General features: G+C 42.5%; 1 protein-coding gene across 3 annotated transcripts in view; it reads left to right on the top strand.

The window, feature by feature from the left end:
• PKHD1 (PKHD1 ciliary IPT domain containing fibrocystin/polyductin) overlaps window positions 1-24,668 on the top strand; it is a 1,006,139-nt gene that overhangs the window by 623,898 nt on the left and 357,573 nt on the right. For all 3 annotated transcript variants that reach the window (XM_082249887.1, XM_082249888.1, XM_082249886.1), the window contains exons 50-51: window positions 19,404-19,472; window positions 23,530-23,658. In XM_082249887.1, coding sequence (XP_082106013.1) covers window positions 19,404-19,472; window positions 23,530-23,658 — 198 coding nt within the window. The remainder of the gene's footprint in view (window positions 1-19,403; window positions 19,473-23,529; window positions 23,659-24,668) is intronic.

The following is a 24,668-nucleotide window of genomic DNA, read 5'->3' as shown; positions in this document are numbered from 1 at the left end:
ATAGCATTTTTTCCCCAAGCGGGTGCGGCTTCATTTTAACTGCATTTTACATGTTATTTTGATCTCTAATTTTGAAATAAACCCTTTTAAACGGTACTTCACCATCTGGAGGCTTTTATTTTTCCCTAACCGGATCTTGAGGACATCGCTTGCCTAGGAAGGGATCTCAGTCTATGAGGGATAAGCCCAGCAGATACCGCATTTGAGGCCAGGAGGGCCACCAAGCCTTATTGGTCTTTGTGCCGTAAGGCAACTCAGACCCACTACATTTGGTAAGTGTACATCTTACTTACCCTAAATCACTCGATCGGCTATTGGACCATAGGAGGATCCAGCACTGAGCACCTGCACTTTTCTTTGCACTGCAGTGATATCAACTTTCACTAAGTCACATATGAACATTTTATTGGACTTTAACTTTTGCACTTCTATGCACTTTTTTGACACTCTACTGCTTTTATGATATCTATTGGATTTACCATTTCTTAATGATGTTTTTTTATTGCTATTATTTATGAATTTTATTGATCTCAATGATTTTATTTTAGTGGTGACATTTTAGTTTTATGAATAATTATTGCCTTAAATTGTAAAATTCCTGTTCCCAGCCCCTATTAGCAAGCGCTATACAGTCCCAATTAGCTTGGGGTTTATCCGTTTCAATACTGACATAAACTAATATACACTGAAGTGCCTATATATATATATATATATATATATATATATATATATATATATATATCTATATATATATATATATATATATATATATATATATATATCTATATATATATATATCTCAAAAAACTAAAAAGCAAAAATTCCTCTCCCTGCTAGCAATGTATTATTAATTGTTATATTCCACTTATAAATCACCAGTTGGCCAAGGGATTCAATCTCACAACCATTGCAATTGCAGGTCTGGTATTCTACCAGCTATGCCACCATCAAGTACAGACAAGTTGAATACACTTTCCCTACCTAACTAACTAACTCCTATCTCACCCTACACACAGTGGATGAGATAAAAGTTTGGGAGAGAATTTTTAATTTAAGCAGGCTTGGTGGCGTAGATTGTAGAATACCAAGCTTGTAATAAGTGCTGTGAGTTAAATTCCCCTGGCCAGCCAGTGATTTCTTCATTGGAATTCATTCCAGAAGTCAGAGAGTCCATGATAATGCAGGAACTCAAAGTTTCCACAAAGAAGCCCATTTGTTCATCATTTAAGCGAACAGCCAATGTTCAACTTAAAGCTCATACCTAATCAAAGGGTTAAATGTGTGCCTAGCCAGTGTTTTGGTGTACTTGTGGTGCTTCCAAAAAAAGGCACGATAAAGACGTGATGCATTTTATCGCAGTGCACTGCCCGAATGACACTGCAATGTCAGGCAGGGCATTACGCCGATTGACATTGCGGTGAATGAAGTGTCCGCTTCTTACAGTTCAAGTAACGCTGGTACAAAAAAAGGCTGATGTGGTGCGCTGAATCTTCCAACACGTTGTCCCCTATCCAGCCAGCAATGAAGAGCAGCTGGGGCCTTGAGCACTCCTGGTGCTCTACGATTTAGCACTACTTCCCGCACCTCCTACTATGGTGGGGGCCAAACCCCTTAATGAGACCCAACAGACCCATACATGGGGAGGTAGTGAGAGCAATAATGGTAGTTGCGGTAATGATTTTAACAAATTTTTCCCTGTACTGGGCTGTGGCGGGGCATATCCAGAAGACATGAAAACATTTGCTTCTCCTTTTACTGTCCAATCACAGATTGGGGGTGGGGAGTGGAAAAGGGATCTATAAGTGAAAGTGAAACTGCAGCAGTTAAAGATGAGATCCTCTCTCCTGATAGACAAGTCTTTGCTGTGGGTCCAAGCTGTGAGTAGTGCTGAGATGGGATGATTATAATGAGAAAAAAAAAAATCACTAGAGTTGTGCTTCAATCGTGAAGCCCATGACTGGTTCTCTTTTATAGCTTTACCTTGCTCCTATTTTCCCCGTTTATCTCCTTGCATTGTATAACTCACCTCTTGGGGGTTTTTTTATTTATAACCACAAGGTAACAGCTTGTGTAAACTGAGCATCAATCAATGCTACAATATAATGGGATTTTACACCAACATTAACAGCCATGATAAATATATCAGTTTGTTACAGCGATTCTCGGTCACAAGACGCTGCTTTCTGTGACTTGGGGGGGCAAAGTCAAAGTAAACAATAGATACCGTCAGCCTTGTGCCAACAATTGCTCCTCTGGAACACAGCTAGGGGCATTCTCTGATACAAGGAAAGCTGAATAGAACACTCCGCACTGACCATGAGAATGGCTTTGGAATATGTCTTGTTATTCAGGCTATTTTTTGTTATGAAAATTGGGCATAATGTTATACATTTCTATCCCTTACAACTAGGGTGAGTGAGATTGAAACTTTTCCCCTTGCCAACATTTTATCAAAATGTCTCTATTGTAGGCAATAAGAAAAGGAAAGTAAAAGGTACCTAAACCCAAAACCAAAAAATATTTAAGCTCTTTAGCCCTTAAATGTGGTGATCTTGCTAGTAACACACTTCCTGTTCTAGGGTATAGGGAGGTGCAGTCCACTTTCTCCACTGCAGGTGGCACTCTTGGACTGATCGTGTGTCATTGTCGTCATAGCACGCTGCACCCACCCACAAGGGTGACAACACTTGCTCATTGTACACAATCTGTGAAGAAGCAGTGTTGTCACACTAGGACAAAAAGTGTGTTAGGACTGCAGAACATCTTCCCTTCTCCTAAAAGGGAGAAGGGGGGGGGGTGTAGTTCACAGAGTATTATCACACAAAGTAGAATCTGCACTGTGACCAAGTAATACGATAAGGCTGCTTACACAAAAGAGCAGTATATCTGTTAAACCCCCAGAACCCCTCGATAATATCCCATTGGACGAAACACATCGGGGCAGAGAGTTTGGTTCTGACGTCACTCCACTGCACGATTCAGGGTCAGCAGCGGCTCCTGATGTGTTTAAGGGTGTTTTCACACTAGCACTTTTGGTGCACACCCGGGTTCGATTGACGTCAGAATTTGGTTCTTTTTGATGATGTGAACACTGTCTTTGAACTTGGTTGCGCACCTGCGAACCGTACCCGAGTCCACTTAAAAAGGGTGGTCTGCGGTACGGTTCATGTGAACTCCAGTACGGTTCGCTTCTGATGAGAACGCAATCGTACCAAAGCAAGCAATTCTATCCATTTTGGCACCTTCTCGTTTACAGCAGTTGCCAAGCAACATGAGTACGCGCCAGCTGCAGCTTGATGACACAAGTGTACCGCAAATGTGAACACAGTCCATCGGGGCAGGGGGAGGGGGGAGCAATCGAACTTGGGTTCGGACCAGGCAATCACACCAAGTTTGAAAACACCCTTATTGATTCGCTGACCTTCATTTGTTTTGTATTCCTTTTTTTTTTAATACTACACTATTGGAATCTTTTTCTTGCTCGTGGTGAGCTTTGTTAATCTATAGTTGGAGGCTTTAAGAGTAGATGTCCTTGGAGCTCTTATGCTGCAGTAACTCCTGTGTGATCCTCATGCTTTTTTGGGCATTTATGCTGATGTTATGGCAGCTACTCGCTTTGGCAGGGTAGCCCAAGACATTATGCTTCCTGAGTCCAATAATTAAATGCTGCTCCCCCTTCCAAAAAAATCACACCCACCAAAAGGCCCCCACATCCGTTATTTTATATAAATATAAAATTTTGAATATGTTATCTTCCTCCATATCTCACCACCTGTCCGGTCCACCAAACACCCACTGTCTGTCCTCAGTCCTCCTGTCACTCCTGTGTCTGCCCCACCCACCGCCCTTGAAGATCCAGCCTGCCCTGCTTGAGATGGAGTGCGCTAATGTTTGACATCATTGCGCACACCACGATCACGTGAGGGACGTTCTCTGGAGGAGACACTCCACTTCCTCATACTCATCAGTTTGCACTACGGCGGCAGTATAAGATGGGGAAATGTCACCTGTACCGTGCCGCAAACTGATGACACGCAAAACTGCTGGGAAAAAAATCTTGGGAGTCAATTTGCTGCCCCTCTCCAAGTGCTGCCTGGGTCCAATAAACCAGTGGGACCCATGGTAGGGCCGGCCCTGCATTTTGGTGCGTTTGCAATTCATTCATTGGTGGTGGGAGATCACTGAAGCACTTTTAAGAAGAACCACTTCATGATCACTGGTGCTGTTATTCTGCAGTTTTCACATTATTGGTTACTTTGCTGGGACTATATTTTTATACTTTGGACTTTGTCTGATATATGCATTAAATATTTTTCAGTTGAATGGTTTACATTTATTTCAATTGAAACACTGAACTTTTGTTTAGCACAGTTCACAGAGTATAGTTGGGAAGGCATATAACGGCCAGGAGGCACAGGTTAGGTGTTCAGTCCCGCTGTCTGCAGCCTGTTAAAATCTATGGCAGGCTGAAATACACTGTGACTTTACAGTGCTAAATGCTTTACCAATTGGTATTTAAAGTGTAACTTCACTATCTCAATCAGCATTGACTATTTTTAACGCTTATACTGCTAGCATTAATAAATAAATAAGAAGTTATATTGCTCAATCAACAGTGTGAGATGGAAAGAATTCTAGCTACTATAAATTTAACTAAAAAGTATTTAAAGCTAGATGGAGCTCATGGCTGAATCATTTCAGATGTGCAGTGTCGATAGACTAAGAAAATTAGAGTGCCCAGCTTATGCGCAATGATTGCATATAGGTAATTAATTAGTACTTACTTGGTGTTGGAATAATTTGGAAGGGAAGCACCTTTCGCACCCCCCCCCCTTCTTTCCCCCCCCCCTTTTTTTTTCTTTCTCTCTCTCTGTGTTGTTTGATGTATTTTGGCTTTAAAAATGTAATGGACTCTGTAGAGATTGTCTAATTGCTGTGAACAATAATGAGCTATTGGTATTGATAATTGGGGGTTAGGATTGATCCCCCTTGGGGCAATAATAGTTTGACTTATGGCCCTTTGATATATATATATATATATATCCCATTATTATCAATGTGTTATATATAATATGATATGATATGAAGTGTTTTCTCTTTTCTTTGTCTACTTTGTTTGTATTATTACTATTGAAAAAAATGTAATAAAGAAATATTGAATAATAAATAAATAAAAAGGTATATTATACGCTGCTCAAAAAAATTAAAGAGGTTGTAAACTCGCAAGAGAAAGACATAATGAGCTAGTATGCATCGCATACTAGCTCATTATGCAATACTTACCTTAGAACGAGCCCCCGCCGTGCCGCTCACTCACCTCTATGACGGGCGACATGTCCAGTCGCCCGTCTTCCGGGATCGCGGCATCCGGCCATCTGATTGGCCGGAGCCGCCGTGACGTCACACACGCGCGCGAGAGCCGACGGTCACGGCGCGGTCTCTGAAGGAACGGCACGAGCGGCCGTTCCTTGAGAGCGCATGCGCCAGTGACGTCACTGGCTGCATGTAAGGTAAATATCTCCTAAACGGTGCATGTTTAGGAGATATTTACAGTACCTATAGGTAAGCCTTATCATAGACTTACCTATAGGTACAAGTTGTAGAGGAGGATTTACTTCCTCTTTAACTACTTCTGGACCTGAAGGTTTTACCCCCTTAATGACTAGGCCATTTTTTGCAATTGCACAAAATTTATGTTCTTTTTTTCCCACAAATAGAGCTTTTTTTTTAGTGGGATTTGGAATTTGATGACCTGTGTGACTTTTATTTCTTGCGTTATAAACAAAAAAAGAGCGACAATTCTGAAAAAAAAAAAAAAAAAAAACAATATATTTTACTTTCTGCTATATACCATTTCCAAAAAAAAAAAAAATTAGATCAAATTTTTTCATCATTTTAGGCCAATTTGTATTCTGCTACATATTTTTGGTAAAATCCCAACAAGTGTATATTGATTGGTTTGCACAAAAGTTATCGCGTCTACAAACTAGGGGAAAGATTTATGTCATCTGTATTTATTTATCTTTTAGTAATGGCGGCAATCAGCAATTTTTTGCGGAACTGCAACATTGTGGCGGACAGAGCAGACACCTAACTGACATTTTTGACACTTTTGGGGGGACCAGTGACATTACTACAGTAATCAGTGCTAAAAATATGCACTGACAATAATTTGGACTCTCTTGCACATTATGGACTTTTGAGCACGGTTATTTTTATACAATATTCTTGATCAGTTATTCACAATTTGTGTTATATCACTGTCGCATTTTTGATATATTTATACATGTGATTTTTATATATATTTTATATTGGCTTATCAACGATTAATTGCGCAGCATTTTTTGGATGAACTGTTACTGTACTAATGATACTGACAGGGAAGGGGTTAACACCAGGGGCGATCAAAGGGTTAAATGTGTCCATAGGGGGTGCTATTTTAACTGTGGGGGGATGGGCTTGCTGTATGAACACAGAGACCTGTGTTCCTAAATAAGAGAAACACAGGATCCCTGTGTTCATATATGACAGAACAGCGGTCTGCCGTGTTTACAACAGCAAACCACCATTCTGTCTCCACAGGCAATCCACCAGCTGATTAGCTTCCCCTGTGGCGAATGGGCGTGATTGCGCACGCCCCCCCGCTAGCGTTCCCGTGAAGCAATGTACAGGTACGTCATTTCGCCAAGACAGAGCCGAGATGCTGCAGTAAAACTACAGCAGCTGGTTGGCAAGCGGTTAAAGGAACACTTTGAAAACACATCAGATCTCGATGGGTAAAAATATCATGCTGGATATCTATACTGATATGGACTTGGTAATGTATTAGGATTCAGGAATGAAAGGATGGCACATTGTTTAATGGAAATTAAAATGATCACCCTACAGAGGGCTGAATTCAAAGACACCCCGAAAATCAAAGTGAAAAAATTATGCATCAGGCTAGTCAAATGCAAAACTAGTGAAAAACAGTCAGAAAAGATGAGTAGGGAAAAAAATGCCAGTATCCTCCACCTGTGAAACCATTCCTGTTTTGGAGGTTGTCTCAGTGTTGCCCATCTAGTGTACCTGTTGTTAATTTCATTAACACCAAAGCAGCTGAAACTGATTAACAACCCCCTCTGCTACCTAACTAACTAGATCAATATCCCATGAGTTTCTTCGACTTGATGCTATACTCTGATTAAAACTTTTTCCTTTAACTTTTCTGAGCAAGGTATTTGCTTTTTTTGACCTTTTTTTTTACATTTCTTCAGTTACTTCCTGGTTTCTTGCCTAGGCAAATGATGTCATACATCCAAGAAGTCTTCATGGGGGACTTTCATAGCTAAGCACACCCTCATGCTAAAAGCAGATGGATTCCAGGAAGTAAATGCTACATGAATAATCTGCCCTTATTTATGATGGCCGCAGCCGTAAATGCTAGGGGGATGTTTTGCAAGGTTCAGCAAAATAAAGCATGAAGACATGGATGGATAGGGGGAGTTTTTTTAACAATAAAAATGAATTTGTGTTTTTGGTTTGTGATGCTCAGATGCAGTGTAGTTCTGCTTTAAGTTTAGGGCCCCTGCGGTGAGAGACATATGTAGGGCCAGATTTAGACCTTGATGGGCCTGGGGTAATTCAGGTTCTGGGGGGCCCCTCCTACACATAGTTGGTTTACTTTCTCAATGGCAATCACACATTTCTAAAAGGCATGACACAACATCCTTCTGAGGTCATGTGTGCACACACACACCCGCCCAGTCATAGTGCTCTGTGTATGGTTCACTTCAGCTGCCAAAATATATTTTTTAAAAACGATACAATATACCAGTCCAGAGACATTTTTTTTTACAGATGATGGCAGTAAAATATTACTTCCCAAGATATATGTAATTTAAAAAGTATTTTTTTTTAATCTTATATATTTTATATTATTTTATTATTATTTGCTCTTTTTATTGTTTTATATAACTTTTTACATTGTTTTATATTCAGAAAAATTTAAAAAAATACCGTGCCTAGGTGATAATTAGTATTAACCTAATGCTGCTGCTATCTTATTGAGAAATTCTCAATCACAGATGCAAACTAAAAAGTGACAGTGTTGTATACAGGTGTATAAACAATGTGATTCCTTTACAATCCTTAACCACTTGCCGACTGCGCACAGTATATTTACGTCGGCGGTCAGCCCCTCACAGGCAGAGCGACGTAGGTCTACTTCGCTAGCCTGTGAGGCTCTGGGGAGCTCCCGCGCACCGCCGGAGGCGCGCTCCCTCTCCCGCGCGGTCACGGACCCCCCCCGCGCGTGTGACCGGCGGACCCGATGTCCGTCGGTCACTCGGCGATCGTCGGGAGAGAGGGAGAAAGGCAGGCAGCTAGTGTAAACAAGCCGCCTGTCACTCTCCCCTGTGTAGAAACAATGATCATACGGTTCTACTATGTAGGACCGTTGATCATTGTTCCTTCACCTCAAGCCACAGCCAATCACAGTTAGAAACACGCCCCTAGGGACACACACAGCCCCTCCCTCTCAAATAAAGTTTGCCAGTGTAATTTTACAGTAACAGTGCATATGTATAGCACTGATTACTCTAGAAATGTCACTGGCAACCCCAAAAGTGTCAAAAATGTCAGTCAAGGGTCCGATCTGTCCGCCGCAATGTCGCAGTACCGCAAAAAAAAAATCGCAGATCGCCGCCATTACACGTTAAGAAAAAAACAACAAAAATGACAAAAATCTTTCCCTTTGTTAGTAAACGCGATAACTTTTGCGCAAACCAATCAAAATACGCTTTTTGCGATTTTGTTTTTACCAAACATATGTAGCATAAAACAAATTGGCCGAAAATGTTAAAAAATTTTGATTTTTACATTTTTTTCTTTGGGGAATTTCATATAAAAAAATGTGAAAAATATTGCTATTTTTGCAAAATTGATGCTCTTTTTTTGTTTATAGCGCATGATCAAATAATCGCACAGGTGATCAAATACCACCAAAAGAAAGCTCTGTTTGTGGGAAAAAAAACAACGTCAAATTCGTTTAGGTACAGCGTCGCACGACCGCGCAATTGTCCGTTAAATTCACGCAGTGCCGAATAGCAAAATACCCCCTGGTCAGGAAGGGGGTAAAATCTTCCGGGGCTTAAGTGGTTAAAGTGCTAATATCGTAAACTGCATTATATTAATATCATAATAAAGTGCTAAACAAATATTGTATCAACAAAGTGTTTCAACAAACATATCATGTAATAAAGAGTAAAAAAAAAGTGCTATAGTGCTCCAAAGATTCCCACAACAAATAATTCATTCATGTTCACAGTCCAATATATCATGAAATATATATATATAAACAATGTGCCAACATTGGTGTATAAAAATACATTGTATGTTCATCTTGTCTTCAAGTGCTGTCACCACACCAAGTGAATTGTCCGCCACTGTTTGGCCAAAAACTCCAATTTGCCGAATTCTCCAACAAGGTTATTTTCGGTGAGTGCAGAGCAGGAATAATTGGAGATTTCAACCACTTGGTCTTTTCACAGAACACCGGCAGCCTTTACACTCCTGTAGATGCTATGATTAATGCAGATTGCTAGTCCGCCTGATAGTAACTAAAAACATGGCTGCCTCAAAGACAGCGACAACAAGCAGACGGACTAACAATCTGCTGACAACAGGGTTTAGAAAACAATGCTATTATTTTTGCTTTGTTTTTTCCAAGAAAATCTTCCCTAGCAGTCAGCATAATGAAATTAAATTGTAACTTCGATGACATTTTGGAGACAAAATTTGTGATTTTCACTGCAAAGTCACTTTATTCATCCCCTGCTTACAATTTCTTAAGAAAGAAAAAAGGGATACTCCTAATTCAGCCACAGTTTTTAAAAGATAAACATTTGGAGTGAGCATGGAAGGGTTAGAGCCACTGTCTTCAGTATTTTGTGCCTTCTGTTCTTCTACTGGGGAGATTCCCCCTCACTTTTGGTCAGTACAGAAAGTGACAGGAAAAGTCTCCAATGGAGACCCAGACAAAAACTCACTCTTCACTTGGAGCAGTAACATTGGAACCCATGAGAATGTTATGTCTTCCTGTCCTGGGGGCAAACTCACCCCCCCTCCCCCATACCCTGTATGATCATCACAGGGACATAAACTAAAAGCCTCCCGAATGGGATCACAGACAGAAAAAAGCACCTAACAAAAATGTTAAAGCTGAAGTTTAATCTGCTTTTAATCCCTTTGTGCAGGCACCTCTGGCCCTTTAAGAGGTTTCAGATGTCGGGAGGTGGGTCAGGATTTATGATCATATGACCGTTGTGATTGGCTGTCACATCGATCACATGATTGGAAAGCTCCCCATCGCAAAAAGTGATCGGGAGCTTTCTGTTAGCCATTGGTAGCTGTGCTGGCTTCTTGTGATCGGGAGCTTTTCGCAGGGCACATGCTCTCAGCACAGCTGTCTGCAAATTGGTATGCAAATATAAGGCTGCTCTATGCCAAGACCCATATTTGCGTATTTGCATACAGTCAGCATCTTTTTTTCAGTGTACCCCCTCTTACCCTACTGTATTCACTACTTCTTTACATCAGAGACCCACCCTCAGACTGGCCTTTCGCTGCTGTCACTGACCTCCTCTCAACTGCACCATGCAGGGCTCAGTCAGAAGGTCCTCTCCAGGCTCCAGCTTGATGGCTCTAGCCTATATTCTCCTCCCCACAGTCTACACACATCTGACTCCTCCCATGAACCCCATCCTGGTGCCACCCCTGCTCTTGATTCCTCTCCAGGTTCCCCCTCAGAGACTGCAGACATGATACAAGACAAGAGATAGTCAGAGACTGTGGACATGATGCAAGAGATGGTCAGAGATTGCAGGCATGAAATAGGAGATGGTTAGAGATTATGGACATAATATAAGAGATGGTCAGAGGCTGCAGGCATGATAAAAGAGAAGGTCAGAGATTGCAGGCATGATACAAGAGATGGTCAGGGATTATGGACATGATACAAGAGATCGTCAGAGACTGTGGACATAATACAAGGGATGGTCAGAGACTGCATATATGATACAGGAGCTGGTTAGAGGCTGTGGAGGACATGATACAGGAGATGGTCAGAGGCAGTGGAGGACATGATACAAGAGATGGTTAGAGGCTGCGGTGGACAAGATACAGAAGATGGTTAGAGGCTGTGAAGGACGTGATACAAAAGATGGGTAGAGGCTGTAGAGGACATGATAGAAGAGATTGTTAGGGGCTGCAGACAAAGAAATCTCACCAGTGCCTGCTACCTTCTATAGGTCTTATGTAAGAGTCTGCTGGCCTGTCTGTTTGAATCCACCCATAGCAGCGCCAGTTCCAATATTCTTCTCCAGCAGTCCAGAAGAAGCCCCCTGTGCTGAGAGTGGCAGAGTGTATGGAAGTGGGCGGGGTCAGCCAACTTTTGAGTCCAGGCTCCAGCCACAGATGGATGGTATGGGCTGGGGTCTGGTCTCCGGGTCGGGAGGTGTGCCCACTGATGTGCTGTCCTTCATTCAAAAATGGTGCCAGGCAGAGCCATGATGTCACTGACTCACTGTGCATATGCCTGCCTGGCCGAGCATGTCTGAGCTTGCCAGAGCCCATCCGGCTTTGGAGTTGCGCATGGGCAGTTCCAAAGTTGGCCCACAGCCATATTTTTATGGGCGCCGGTTGTCCATAATGGACATTTACAGACAGTCCGTAAATGGAATAAAATTTACAGGCTGTCCCTAAATTTATGGATGGTTGGCAACCCTGTACCCCACCTATTAACATGCTAATGAAATTTGTGAGTAAAACCTTTCCATTTTCATTACATCAATGGTTCTCTGTGCTTCTTTTTGCGATGTAAGCAGATCACGGCTAGTAAGTGGTGCTAGAAGGGTGCTGTACATAGCTGAATTACTCACAGCACCCTGCCTTAGTATCAGTGGCGTAGCGTGGGTTGTCAGCACCCGGGGCAAGGCTAGTAATTTGCGCCCCCTAACCTGCGAGATTTTAGCACTTGAGTCTCTTCCACTAGATTCGTTAAAGAAACCCTTACCCCCTAAGCACTTTAGAGCAGGCCAGTGTCCCCACAGATCACCTTTTAGAGCAGGGTCCCCATAGATCCCCCTTTAGAGAATGGTCCCCATATAATCTATGGGGACATTTCTCTAAAGTGGGGAATCTATGGGGACCCTGCTCTAAAAGGGGATCTATGGGGACCCTGGCCTGCTCTAAAGGGGATCTATGGGGACCCTGGCCTGCTCTAAAGGTCTAAAGGGGATCTATGGGGATCCTGCTCTAAAGGGGGGATCTATGACATAGATCCCCTTTAGAGCAGGGTCCCTATAGATCCCCCTTTAGAGCAGGCCTGGGCAGGTCCCCCATAGATCCTCCTTTACAGCAGGCCAGGGTGAGGTGAGGTCCCCCATATAGATCCCCCCTTACAGAAGGCCAGGGTGAGATCCCCCATATATATCCCCCCTTACAGCAGGCCAGGGTGAGGTCCCCCATATAGATCTCCCCTTACAGCAGGCCAGGGTGAGGTCCCCCATATAGATCCCCCCTTACAGCAGGCCAGGGTGAGGTGAGGTCCCGTCCCCCATATAGATCACCCCCTTTACAGTAGGCCAGGGTGAGGGGGATCTATATGGGGGACCCCGGACCTCTCCTCACCCTGGCCTGCTGTAAGGGGGGATCTATATTGGGGACCTCATCTCACCCTGGCCTGCTGTAAGGGGGGATCTATATGGGGGACGGGACCTCACCTCACCCTGGCCTGCTGTAAGGGGGGATCTATATGGGGGACGGGTCCTCACCTCACCCTGGCCTGCTGTAAGGGGGGATCTACATGGGGGACCTGGTCCCCCATATAGATCCCCCCTTACAGCAGGCCAGGGTGAGGTCCCCCATATAGATCCCAGGTCCCCCATATAGATCCCCCCTTACAGTAGGCCAGGGTGAGGTGAGGTCCCGTCCCCCATATAGATCACCCCCTTTACAGTAGGCCAGGGTGAGGTGAGGTAAGGTCCCCCATATAGATCCCCCCTTACAGCAGACCAGGGTGAGGGGGATCTATATGGGGGACCCCGGACCTCACCTCACCCTGGCCTGCTGTAAGGGGGATCTATATGGGGGACCTTACCTCACCTCACCCTGGCCTGCTGTAAGGGGGATCTATATTGGGGACCTCACCTCACCCTGGCCTGCTGTAAGGGGGGATCTATATGGGGGACCTCACCTCACCCTGGCCTGCTGTAAGGGGGGATCTACATGGGGACCTGGTCCCCCATATAGATCCCCCCTTACAGCAGGCCAGGGTGAGGTGAGGTCCGGACCCTGGCCTACTGTAAGGGGGGGCTCTATATGGGGGACCCCAGACCTAACCTCACCCTGGCCTGCTGTAAGGGGGGGTCTATACTCAGTCCTGACTCCTGTCCTGTGTCACTCGTGACTCCTACCTTTTTTTTGCAGGTGCACCCGATCACAGCAGGCTATGTCTTCTCTTCTCCTCCAGGTCCTCTGGCTCCTAGGTTTTCCTCCTGCGTCTGTCGCCACTGGCTCTCTCCTTGTCTGGCCTGTGTCACCTGCCGCCGCTGCCAGCTTCTTCTTGCTGCTGCTGCCTGGGCTGGTCTGGTGTGGCTCCCGCGCTCAGCGCTGCGCTGGGCGGCCGCTGCAGTGCACTGTCCCTCCCCCAGATTGTCCCTCGCTCTCCGCACGCCTGGCAGCCCCCCCCCTCCACAGTGGGCGGCGACCCGGCGGCTCGGATCGGATTTGCACAGCGCCGCCGCCACAGCCAGCACTGCAGTGTGAGAGAATAAGTGAGCCAGGCAGGGCAGAGCTGCGGGTGCGAGCGCGCCCCCCCCAGATGTTGCGCCCGGTGCGGCCGGCCCCCCCTGCACCCCCCACGCTACGCCACTGCTTAGTATTGCTCTAAAAAGCCCTCATTCCTGGTGCAAACAGTAGGCTGGTTCTTGGGAGAAGCTTTGCAAATACTGTATCAAAATTATTTGATGGGTGTATGCCAGTCTGGAGAAGTGGTTATTCCTAGGAAGGCTGCATTTTCATGCAGACCACACTAGGTAGCACCCTCATGTGATGTTTGGCCTCCATAGTTGAAAGAACTGATATCCAATTAATGAAACGGGGTGGGTCAGGGACAGTAAGGCTGGATGTCCTCCAGCCAGGAAATGACAAGGCTCTATCTGACTTGCTGCAGTTTATAATGCACACTCTGAGTAGCTTACAGTGTGCATTGATTTCAGAGAAAGCAATTTTAGTATAGGAGAGGAGCTTGTTTAACTGTGCAAGATTGAAGGGAAGGCTGGAGTTCAGCTTTAAAGTCACCTACTAATTTCTTATCTCTCTGAGGGGTTCCAGCACTGAGATCCCTCCTCTGGAGTTTCCTGCACTGAATACCTGGTATGGATAGTTTAGGGGGAGTCTACTCCATTATTTGATGCAAAGGGGGACATGGAAACATGAAAAGTTTAGTGGAAAGATCAAAAATGACAAAGAGAACATGGAAGAGAAACATCTCGCTCATGAAAATCTACAAGAAATAGGCAAAACCTATCTTTTTTGGTTGGACTTTCACAACCAGGGTTCTATTGAACCATAAGGTTCCTCCAGAGGTTACTAGGGGTTCCTTGAGAAATTAGCAATTTCTGCCTCTTAGATAAGTAAGCTCTAACGAGCAGGGCCCTCTGATTCCTCCTGTATTGTAACTCTACTGTCTGCTCTAACGTTGTAAAGTGCTGCGCAAACTGTTGGCGCTATATCAATCCTGTATAATAACAGAGTTGTATATAGTACTCAAAACCCATACTTGAGTAAAAGTACAAGTGCTCGATCAAAAATGGACTTGAGTAGAAGTGCAAGTGCTCGATCAAAAAGTGACTTGAGTAAAAGTACTAAAGTATTCAACATTTTTTGTACTTAAGTATTGCAGGTAGTTTTTTAAAAAATGTTGCTACTCAAGTACTGAAAGTAAAAGTACCAGTAGTTTTGAAAAAAAATTGCTACTCAAGTACTGAAAGTAAAAGTACAAGTACTGTGTTATGTAGTTATTAAAGAAAGAAGTCAAAAGTTTGAACATCATATTTGTTTTTATTATTTCAAATGCAGCTTTTATTTATACATACAGTAGCATTTATTTTCGCATGCGCTGATAATACACATGTTTTGAGCTTCATGAAACCTGCCATCTACTGTTCTGGCAGTGGTAATTTTTATAATTGTAACTATGCAGCACAAAAAAAAATATCGGAGTAGAAGTATTGAAATCGTTGAAAAAATGTAGTGAAGTAAAAGTGGAAGTAGGAGAAAAAAATTCTACTCTGGGAAAGTACAGATACCGCCTTTCGGTACTTAAGTACAGTAGTAAAGTAGTTCTACTTAGTTACTATACATCTCTGTATAATAATAATAATAATAATAATAATAATAATAATAATAATAATAGTAAACAATAGCAACATCTTTTTAGCTATCTATAAGGGGGATTTTTCCGAATGACATCAAGTGTAAGGAGCATTCTTCCATGTAACCATACCACTAATGTACAATTAGCTGTAGATAGTGTAATTATTAGCAGGGGTTCCCTGAGACTAGAAGGTTATTTCATGGGTTCCTTCATTTGTAAAAAGGTTGAGAAAGGCTGTTCTAGAGATTCCATTTAAAAAAATACATAGAAGATATAAAACCAATAATATTCAAATTTCCAGATTATTTCTGCCTTGATTAAAGTTCTCTATTAAGGTTGCAGGAAGGCTTTGGAGCTCATTGAGAGTGATCTCCAGCAGTTTTGGGAGTCCGTCCAAGCTTGCCGTGCTAGGTATCTGTCCCAGATTCCTCATTAATTAGGTGTCAGGTTAGCCAGTGCTGATTATTTAATAATGACATCCTCACCGGGCATTTCACATATGCTACGTTCCAAGGCTTATCCTTTCTCTGACAGCCAAGTGTAATTATCTGAAAGATTGAAGTCTTCATTATTTCCACTAATTTATTGAACTCTTAAAATTAATGAACCTTTCGTCTTTTTTAAATGTGCCTGATTACCATGGGAACGCCGGGCAAAAAATAAAAAAAAAAAATTAGACATTTCGCCAAAAAGATTGATGAGGAATAAATGGATCTTAAATTATGCAAAATATTTTACACCGAAAAGTCACACAAAAACACGGGGTGGGTGAAGAGGTGATGGATGTTAAAGGCTGATAGGGCAATGTAGGAAGAATGATGGGATGAATTTGATACTGTCAGTGTATTTTTATTGTTAACAGAAATAATTTAAGAGCATATCATGATAGTGACTGAGTGCACAAGTTCTGAAGAAGGATCAAAGGAAAGACGTGTAATAAATAGGAATGAGCAAAACTGGGAGTTTTTGCTTTGCTGAAGTTTTAGTGGACAAATAGGACATTTCAGTATCTCCCAGCATCTTCCGGGTTCAGGGCACTGACCAGCATTGTTAATTACTACAGTGCAATTTTGTCTGCAGGTTCCAGCCAATGATTTTGCCTGTGGACCTGCTGATTGGCTTTAGCCAATCACAGAACAGAGTCCTGTGTTTACAAGTACACAGAGCAGTGATCTGGCTGTTTCTTCTCCGTGCAAAGCAGGGAGAAAAAACAGTGAGATCTGTAAGTAAAAGTAGCGCATATTACACACATTACACTTGTTAGACACACAGTTAACCACTTCATTGCCCCTAGATGTTAACCTCTTCCCAGCCAACGTCATGAATACAGTGTACAGAATTGTGGTATTAATGTCAATAGTGATGTCAGTGTCAGTTAATCAGTTACCTTTTGGCGCCAGATTGCCCACCACACTATCACAGTCACGCTATAAGTCGCTGATCACCAGTAGAGTATCTATAGCTGCGTAAATTTCAGTATATATCCCATAGTTTGTAGATGCTTTAACTTTCATGCAAGCCAATTAATGTACACTTTCTGGGATTTTTTTTTTTTTTTTTTTACCTTAGATGTATAGCAGAATACATTTTGGCCTAAATTTAAGAAGAAATTCAAATTTTTTCAATTTTTTTATTGGATATGTTTTATAACAGAAAGCAGAAAATATCATTTTTAGTTTTTTTTTTTTTGTCCTTTTAAAAAAAATAAAAAGCCCAGTGGTCATCAAATACCATTAAAAGGAATCTCTATTTTTGTGCATACACTGTTGCAAGACCGAGCAAATATCAGTTAAATTAGCACAGCGCTGAACAGCAAAAAATGGTCTGGTCATGAAGGGGGTAAAATCTTCCAGAGGTCAAATGGTTAAAGCCCAATCGAAGGCTCCATGCTTATCACTCCCAGGGCATCTTCTTTGAGCCCCTTTTCAGCAGTATAATTTTTTTTAACTTACATTTTTTAATGCCTTCTGGCAGGCAACTTGACATGCTGGGTCCTTTTACTCTTCTGTCTTTTCCTGGTGGTGAGCAATCATGAAAGATGCAGAGAGCGATGTGATGACATCAGAGCTGTTCTTTCCATCCATGCACTGTGAATGCAGGGGGCTGTGCTCAGGGGTAGGCCAGAAAACCTTGCACCCACAGTCTTTACTCCTTCTGAGATAAGTGGTGATGGGCATCATTGAACCTGGAGGACTGAGGACATCTTGTAATGGACAGGAAACAGTGCCAGAAGGAAGGTACTGTTTTTTTTTTTTGGGGGGGGGGGGGGTTTATTAGTTATTTAAAACCTGCAGGAGATCAATTCAAAAATATCCCAGAGTTAGGCTTTAAAGTATAACTACAGGCAACACTAGCACTGGTGACAAACAAGGATTCATTCCCTTTGAAGGGATTTCCTTTCACTTTCTACTTTGACTATGGGACAAGAAGTGAAGGAAAATCTCCCCAATAGGACACAGATGGCATAAAAAAGACAGGGGTTATAACCCCCCTCACTCTATCCAAATGGAAAACAAATTGCCTTTAGTTCTACTTTAGGGTTTTGGGGTGGCTTGTAAAGAGGCACTGGGCTTTTAAGTGCTCCTAAGGGTTACAGTAGCCCATTTTAAACTATACTATCCTGGACCAGTTTTTGGGCTGGGAAGATCATGATAGATATTGAACAATGTAGGCTATGTGGGACTTTAGGTGAGACACCAGCAGGTAATGCCCAGCATCTCCATCCCTGTATCAGAAAAAACAAAAGTTTAAAGGGTTAAAAGAGGTGCATGGAAGCCAGCCAGCCCCCAGTCTGATATACTCACCCTCCAGTCTGCCACCAACCAAGTAGACCTGTCTCATGATATAAATAAAGAACAGGGGTTTAGTTGACACGAATTTGCAAATGCATGTGTAAGCTGCAGGGCCACTACACGGCACCCTGTGTTACCTGCAGTCCTAACACTTTCTAATTAGAGTGTCTCCACAATGGAAGCACATGGCTGCTAATGGATGGATGGGAGACAGGTGGGAGGGAGGCAGCCCAAACTTCCCCCAACCCACCCCCCATCCATTACTGGTCTAATATATCAAAACTCTAATAGCGATGTTGTAGTGATGGTACAAACTGAAAAGGACCAGCTGAGAATCATACACCTTCATCCCCTTGGTGGATACAGTATAAAACACAGATTGGGACTATAAATATTTGTGACTTTATATGAGACAAGCAGGTCATGCTATTGGTCTCCATCCCTGTATATGAAAAAAATGAGGTCAAATCAGACTGCATCCACCAAAAACGCACGAAAATCGCACGGTGGGACTTTAAATGCAGCACCAGCCTGTAGGCAAGGTCCCTCGAACCCTGGTTACATAAACAATGTAGGCTATGTGGGATATTGAGGAACTGAGGAAACCTAGATCTAACCTTTCATACAAATAGAAAAAAGCTGGGAAGATCATGTTATGTATTAAACCTTTGAGACTTCAGAACATTCACCAAACTTTTTAGACACAACTCGTATAAGAAGTCCACTTTATCCGACTGATTCCACCTAGGACTGGAAAAAAAAACACTTTTGCATTGGCTGACCCTTTAAATCAACAAGGCCCCACACATCCACTTTAGGACAGATTATCTCCAAAAAAACGCTGTTACAGAATAACTAAAGACTTGGCTGGGCTTCCCAGGATATCATTAATGATTTGAGAGACTCCTAAAATAATTCTATTTGACATTGGAAGTGTAGTAAGATCTGCAAATTATTATGTATTGAGTCAGGGCTTTGATGCTGATCACCATTTCTGGAGACATCAGATTTTCAAAACATATTAAAGAAAACACGGCAAGAGCAGCCCGAGCAAATTATCCGCAGATGGTCAAGAGGGCTTAAAAAAATTCTTTCAAAAGCTGTTTTATTAATAGAGCTGGAGAAGAGCGGATAATGGCTCTTCTCACCCTTATCACCAACAGCTGTGTAATCTGTATGTGTTTCCTTTGCAGTCACCGGTGAAGGCCTAATCAGAGTGACACTTACAGTAGAAGAGAGTATGGAGCCACCAACCACACCTGGTATGTTCTTGTCATTTGTCTTGTGTGCAGGTAACTTTAGTAAAGTATTTTCTATATACTCTTATGGGGCTTGCCCCAATAGCCTTGGCTTTGTAACGGCTACTACAATCCGCCACAACTGTGAATTTTGGTAGGAATATTCCACAAAAGATTTAAACCAATTTTAACTCACAAGGCAAAGCAAGAGGTCTTCTCTAACAGAACCCTTCCTCCAAGAGCTCCAGCTGACCTTACTTTCACTCCTCATCTGTCCTGTTTAGTTGCCAGTAGTGAACTTTATGTAAGCAGTGAGTTGCAACTTGCAATGATCTATGGACTCCCCATATGACAGTGCTGCTTGGTCCATCGTATGTGTGTGAAATGCTCCTCTGTGACGAGAAATACCAGGTATTTCTTTCAGCTCTTGTCTCTGAATGGAGTAGCAGGGGATTAAAAGTAGATTTTGGGGAAGGGTGGAAAACCTGTTGCTGTCCTAGAAATGGGAACAGATTTGCTTTGAACCCTGAGTGTTCTTTGCTGGAGATACAACAACTTTAAAGCTTAGCCTATTACAGATTAACTGCAGTTCACAAATAGGACACTAGATGTCGCTAATGCTCAGTGATATGCTATGCATTTTCTATGATGTGTTGTAATATCCTGTACACTGTACTGAACTTGTTGGTTATCTCTTTCTGTCTGTTGTTCTTATTACAATGAGGTGACATCTTTGCTATCTGTGTTATGTTCCAATAAAGAAGCCATTTCCTGTTACTCCACAATGTCTGATCTGAATGGACTCCGCTGCACCCAGTGATCGCACTCTGCAACATTCTTTAGCTTAGCACATTGAAAACAGTAAAATAATCATTGCCCAGTAAATTATTTGTTTAGAAAACTATAGTGTACACGCACACTGCTATGTTCAAAAATCAATATGTAATTAAATCCAAAATTATATGTATTGTGTATTGAATCGCTCACACCCAAAACACACTCTCATAAACTGTGTATCTATATATATCTAAATCAAATGGTGCCACACCCCTATTTATATCTATAATCCTAATGTGACAATTTTTCCAAAGCAGGGATCTCCGAACTATGCAAAAGACCCCTGCAAAATCATTATAACCATCCACATGTCAAAAAAGCACAAAATTATACCATACAATGATCAAACCAAAAAATCCTGTGTAGATACATAAAATATGACAAGAAAAAAAAAAAAACAATTCATCAAGTACTGTGTTGTGCTGTAGAAAACTCCAAGTACACCAGAAAAGTGAATATTTTATGAATTTTCCTTTGCTCCTCATGTCTCCAACATGCCGTGATGTCAGCTGGCCCCCTCCCCTACGTGTTGCGCCACAGGGTGATGTGGCTTCCTCAGAGGGACCCTGTGGTGCAACGTTAAGGGGAGGGGCCAGCTGACATCACGGCATGTATGAGACAGGAGGAATCGCGGTAACTAAACAACCTAGGAACACAGTATACAGTATATGCTGTATGACTATGGTTATGAGCTTGTGAACATCCAGTGCTTTTACAGCACCAGGCGCATGCGAGTGTATTGACAACAACGTTTTAATAAAGATTGAATGCTTTTTAAGGATTAAGCACTATGTATAGTTTTTCTTTTTTGGTGGCTTAATTGAAAGGAGGTGAAACTAAGGAGAGGAGAAAGGAGCCTGGAGGGGTCAATAACATTGGATTACTACTAAGGATCCCCAGAGGTGGGAAAAAGGCACATATTGACCAATTATTGGTCATATCCCCCAGGTGAGGGCACATCTGGTGAAGGTCACTATTACATGAAGGTTTTCACTGCACAGAGTAGAGGATACTTGTGAAAAATTTTGTTTATTCACCGGAGCAATGGAAACTTCATAATTTAATCACATTTCTGGTGTCGTTAGAGTTTTCTACAGCACAACAAAGGACTTGGATAATTCATTTTTTTTTCTTTTACTGTCATATTTGATGTATTTACACAGAATGTTTTTTGTTTGATCATTGTATGGTATCATTTTGTGTTTTTTTTTTATATGTGGATGGTATTTATGGTTTAAAGAAATAGTCACACTAGTTTCATTGATATAAAAAGGAGCGGAGCACCATTTGGTTTAGAAATTATTTGTTAAAATTCTTATCCCAGCACTAGCAGTTTACAACTTTCAATGCTGGTCTCTCAGTGCTGCTTCTCTGAATGTCTGGCCCTCACAGGAATGGGTTAAAGTTTTTCTAAAGTCAAAAGTTTTTTTTTTTTCACCCTAATGCATTCTCTGTGTTAGGGCTCTTTCACACGGTCCGCCTCCGTAGGCGGATCCGTGCTGCTCAGCGGGGATCGATCCGCGATCCCCGCTGAGCCGGCGGATGACAGCTCCGTCTCCGCTTGCAGTGCGGAGAGGGAGGTGTCACAGCCCTCGCTGCTCTCTATGGGGAATCGGATGAGAGCGGACCGCCTGTCCGCTCTCATCCGATCCCATCCGATCCGATCCCCAGGACGGATGGAAAATAGGGTTTCCATCCGTCCGGATTTCACGGACAGGATCGGATGCGGGTGGCAGCGGGTGTCAGCGGACATGTCACCGCTGACATCCGCTGCTCCATAGGGCTGAATGGGGCATCCGATCAGATCCGCCTAAAAAACTGACAGGCGGATCTGATCGGACCGCCCGTGTGAAAGAGCCCTTAAGGTAAAACATGTCCCACTACTATTACCTACCAACCCCCATCCCTAAACACTTACCTGACCCCTGTCACTGCTCCAGCACTGACTCAGCTATAGCACGGCTTCCCTCACTTCCTGCTTTCACAGGAGGTATTGTGGAGTCATGTCTACCTTGAGTCATGTTTTGGAGCAAAAGGGACTGTTTTGGTGGCAAAAGGGGTACCTACTCAATATTAGGTGGGTAGTCATAAAGTAATGTCTGATCGGTGTATATATTTTATGGCTATTAACCAGTTCCCCCGACTGGCCGCAGCCTATTTACTGCGGCAATGTGGCTCTGCTGCGTAAATCGACATAGGTCTACGTCAGCCTCGAGCAGGCAGCTAGGGGGGGGAGCGGGCAGGGAAGCTGATGCAGCAGGCAGATGGCTCCGCTTGCCGCCTGACACCAGCGATCGTTCCCCGCTGAGAGAGAAGAACGGTCAGCTGTTGTAAACACAGCTGACCGTTCTTCTCCCTGGAATGATCACAGAGCCCATGTGATCCTTCTATATAGGATCACAGGTCTCTATGATCTTTTCAGAAGCCACGCCCCTCCCCCACAGTTAGAATCACTCCCCTAGGCTCACATTTAACCCCTTGATCACCCACAATGTTAACCCCTTCCCTGCCAGTGTCATTATTACAGTAACAATGCATATTTTTAGCAATGATTACAGTAGTAATGTCACTGGTCCCCCCCAAAAGTGTCAAAAATGTCAGTTAGGGGTCCGATCTGTCTGCCGCAATGTCGCAGTCCCACTAAAAATCGCAGATCGCCGCCATTACTAGTAAAAAAAAAAAAAAAAATAATAAAAATTACATACATCTTTCCCGTAGTTAGTAGACGCTATAACCTTTGCGCAAACCAATCAAAATACGCTTATTGCGATTTTTTTTTTTACCAAAAATATGTAGCAGAAAACAAATACGCCTAAAATGTTAAAAAATTTAGATTTTTAATTTTTTTTTTTGAGAATGTTTGTTATATAGCAGAATGTGAAAAATATTGTTTTTTTTTTCAGAATTGTCGCTCTTTTTTTGTTTATAGCGCAAAAAATAAAAATCGCACAGGTGATCAAATACCACCAAACGAAAGCTCTATTTGTGGAAAAAAAAGGACATGAATTTTATTTAAGTATAGCGTTGCACCACTGCGCAATTGTCCGTTAAAGTAACGCAGTTAAAGTAACGAATTGCAAAATATGGCCTGGCCATTAAGGGGGAAAATCTTCCGGTCCAGAAGTGGTTAAAGAACATATTTGAATAAAAGTTTTTGTGCCCTATATTCAGCTTTAAGATTGTCAGATGCTTCCCATATATCCAAATCACATTTTATATAATTGTATTTTTCACTCTCTTGCAGCACCCGGTCCTCTGCCTCCTCCGGTCCTCTACTGGTCCTCTCCAGATTCTTGGGTTGGGGTTGGAGAAGGTTGGGGAGGACATGACTCAACAATACCGCAGGCAGGAGATGATGTTATTATCCTACCCAGTAAGTACACCTAAAAAAATAAAAAAAAAGTTCTACAAGAACTACAATTTCAATAAACCTTTGCCAGGGGCACACAAACCCTTTATTATGACTATGGTGTCTTGCTGTGGGCTTGCAGGTTGTTACTAATTTATGAGCCACCCAGTATTTGGTTGTAATCTTTCTTTGAATACAGTTTCCTCGTCTGTATCAGGTTATCTCTGGCAGATGGAAGTCACTATCCAGCTTGAAGATGAACAATCAATATGGGGGGATATGATTCATATCATTACCGAAGTAGTTGGCAGACCACTACATGTCCCTTCCGGCAATGAAGGAGCAAATTTAAAACACGAATAAAAAAAAGGAGTTTATCTCATCTGACAGACTGGATGATAAGAAAAACTGAATGCTTTTTAATGTATATATTTTACACATTTCCATTCTATTAACTTTTTTTTTAATACAATATTAGCTCTTTTATTGCAGTGTTCTTTGTGATGTCCATGCTTAATTGTTGAACTTTCATTTCCTTTATAGAGAGTTTTAAGGCTTATTAATGCAGTGCATACTTCTAGCCAAGACATTAGTCACAATCCCCAGGACACTGTAAGCCCTACCCCTTGACCCAAACCTGAGATGCCCACTCATTGTTTTGCCCTGTGCAGACAACACTTAGGCTGGCCATACACGTTCAATTTCCTTGTACAATTTTCTGTTAGATTTACCACAAACCACATAATATGAAGTCAAAGTTAAACAACACTTTCACTTGTATCCAGTTAAGCAAGTCTTCGTACTACAAGAAAATTGTACAGAAAATTGTAAGAAAATTATATAATGTATAGGCGGCCTTTCTTTCCTGTGCGCGGAAAGGGATTTAGGAGTAATTATTTCAGAAGACTTAAAGGTGGGAAGACAATGTAATAGAGCAGCACGAAATGCCAGCAGAATGCTTGGATGTATAGGGAGAGGTATAAGCAGTAGAAAGAGAGAAGTGCTTATGCCGCTGTACAGAACACTGGTGAGAC

This window comes from Pelophylax lessonae (genome assembly GCF_965119305.1).
Source record: "Pelophylax lessonae genome assembly, chromosome: 3".
Lineage (NCBI taxonomy): Eukaryota > Metazoa > Chordata > Amphibia > Anura > Ranidae > Pelophylax > Pelophylax lessonae.
Note: the sequence above shows the minus strand (reverse complement) of the source record. Positions and strands in the feature narration are given on the sequence as shown.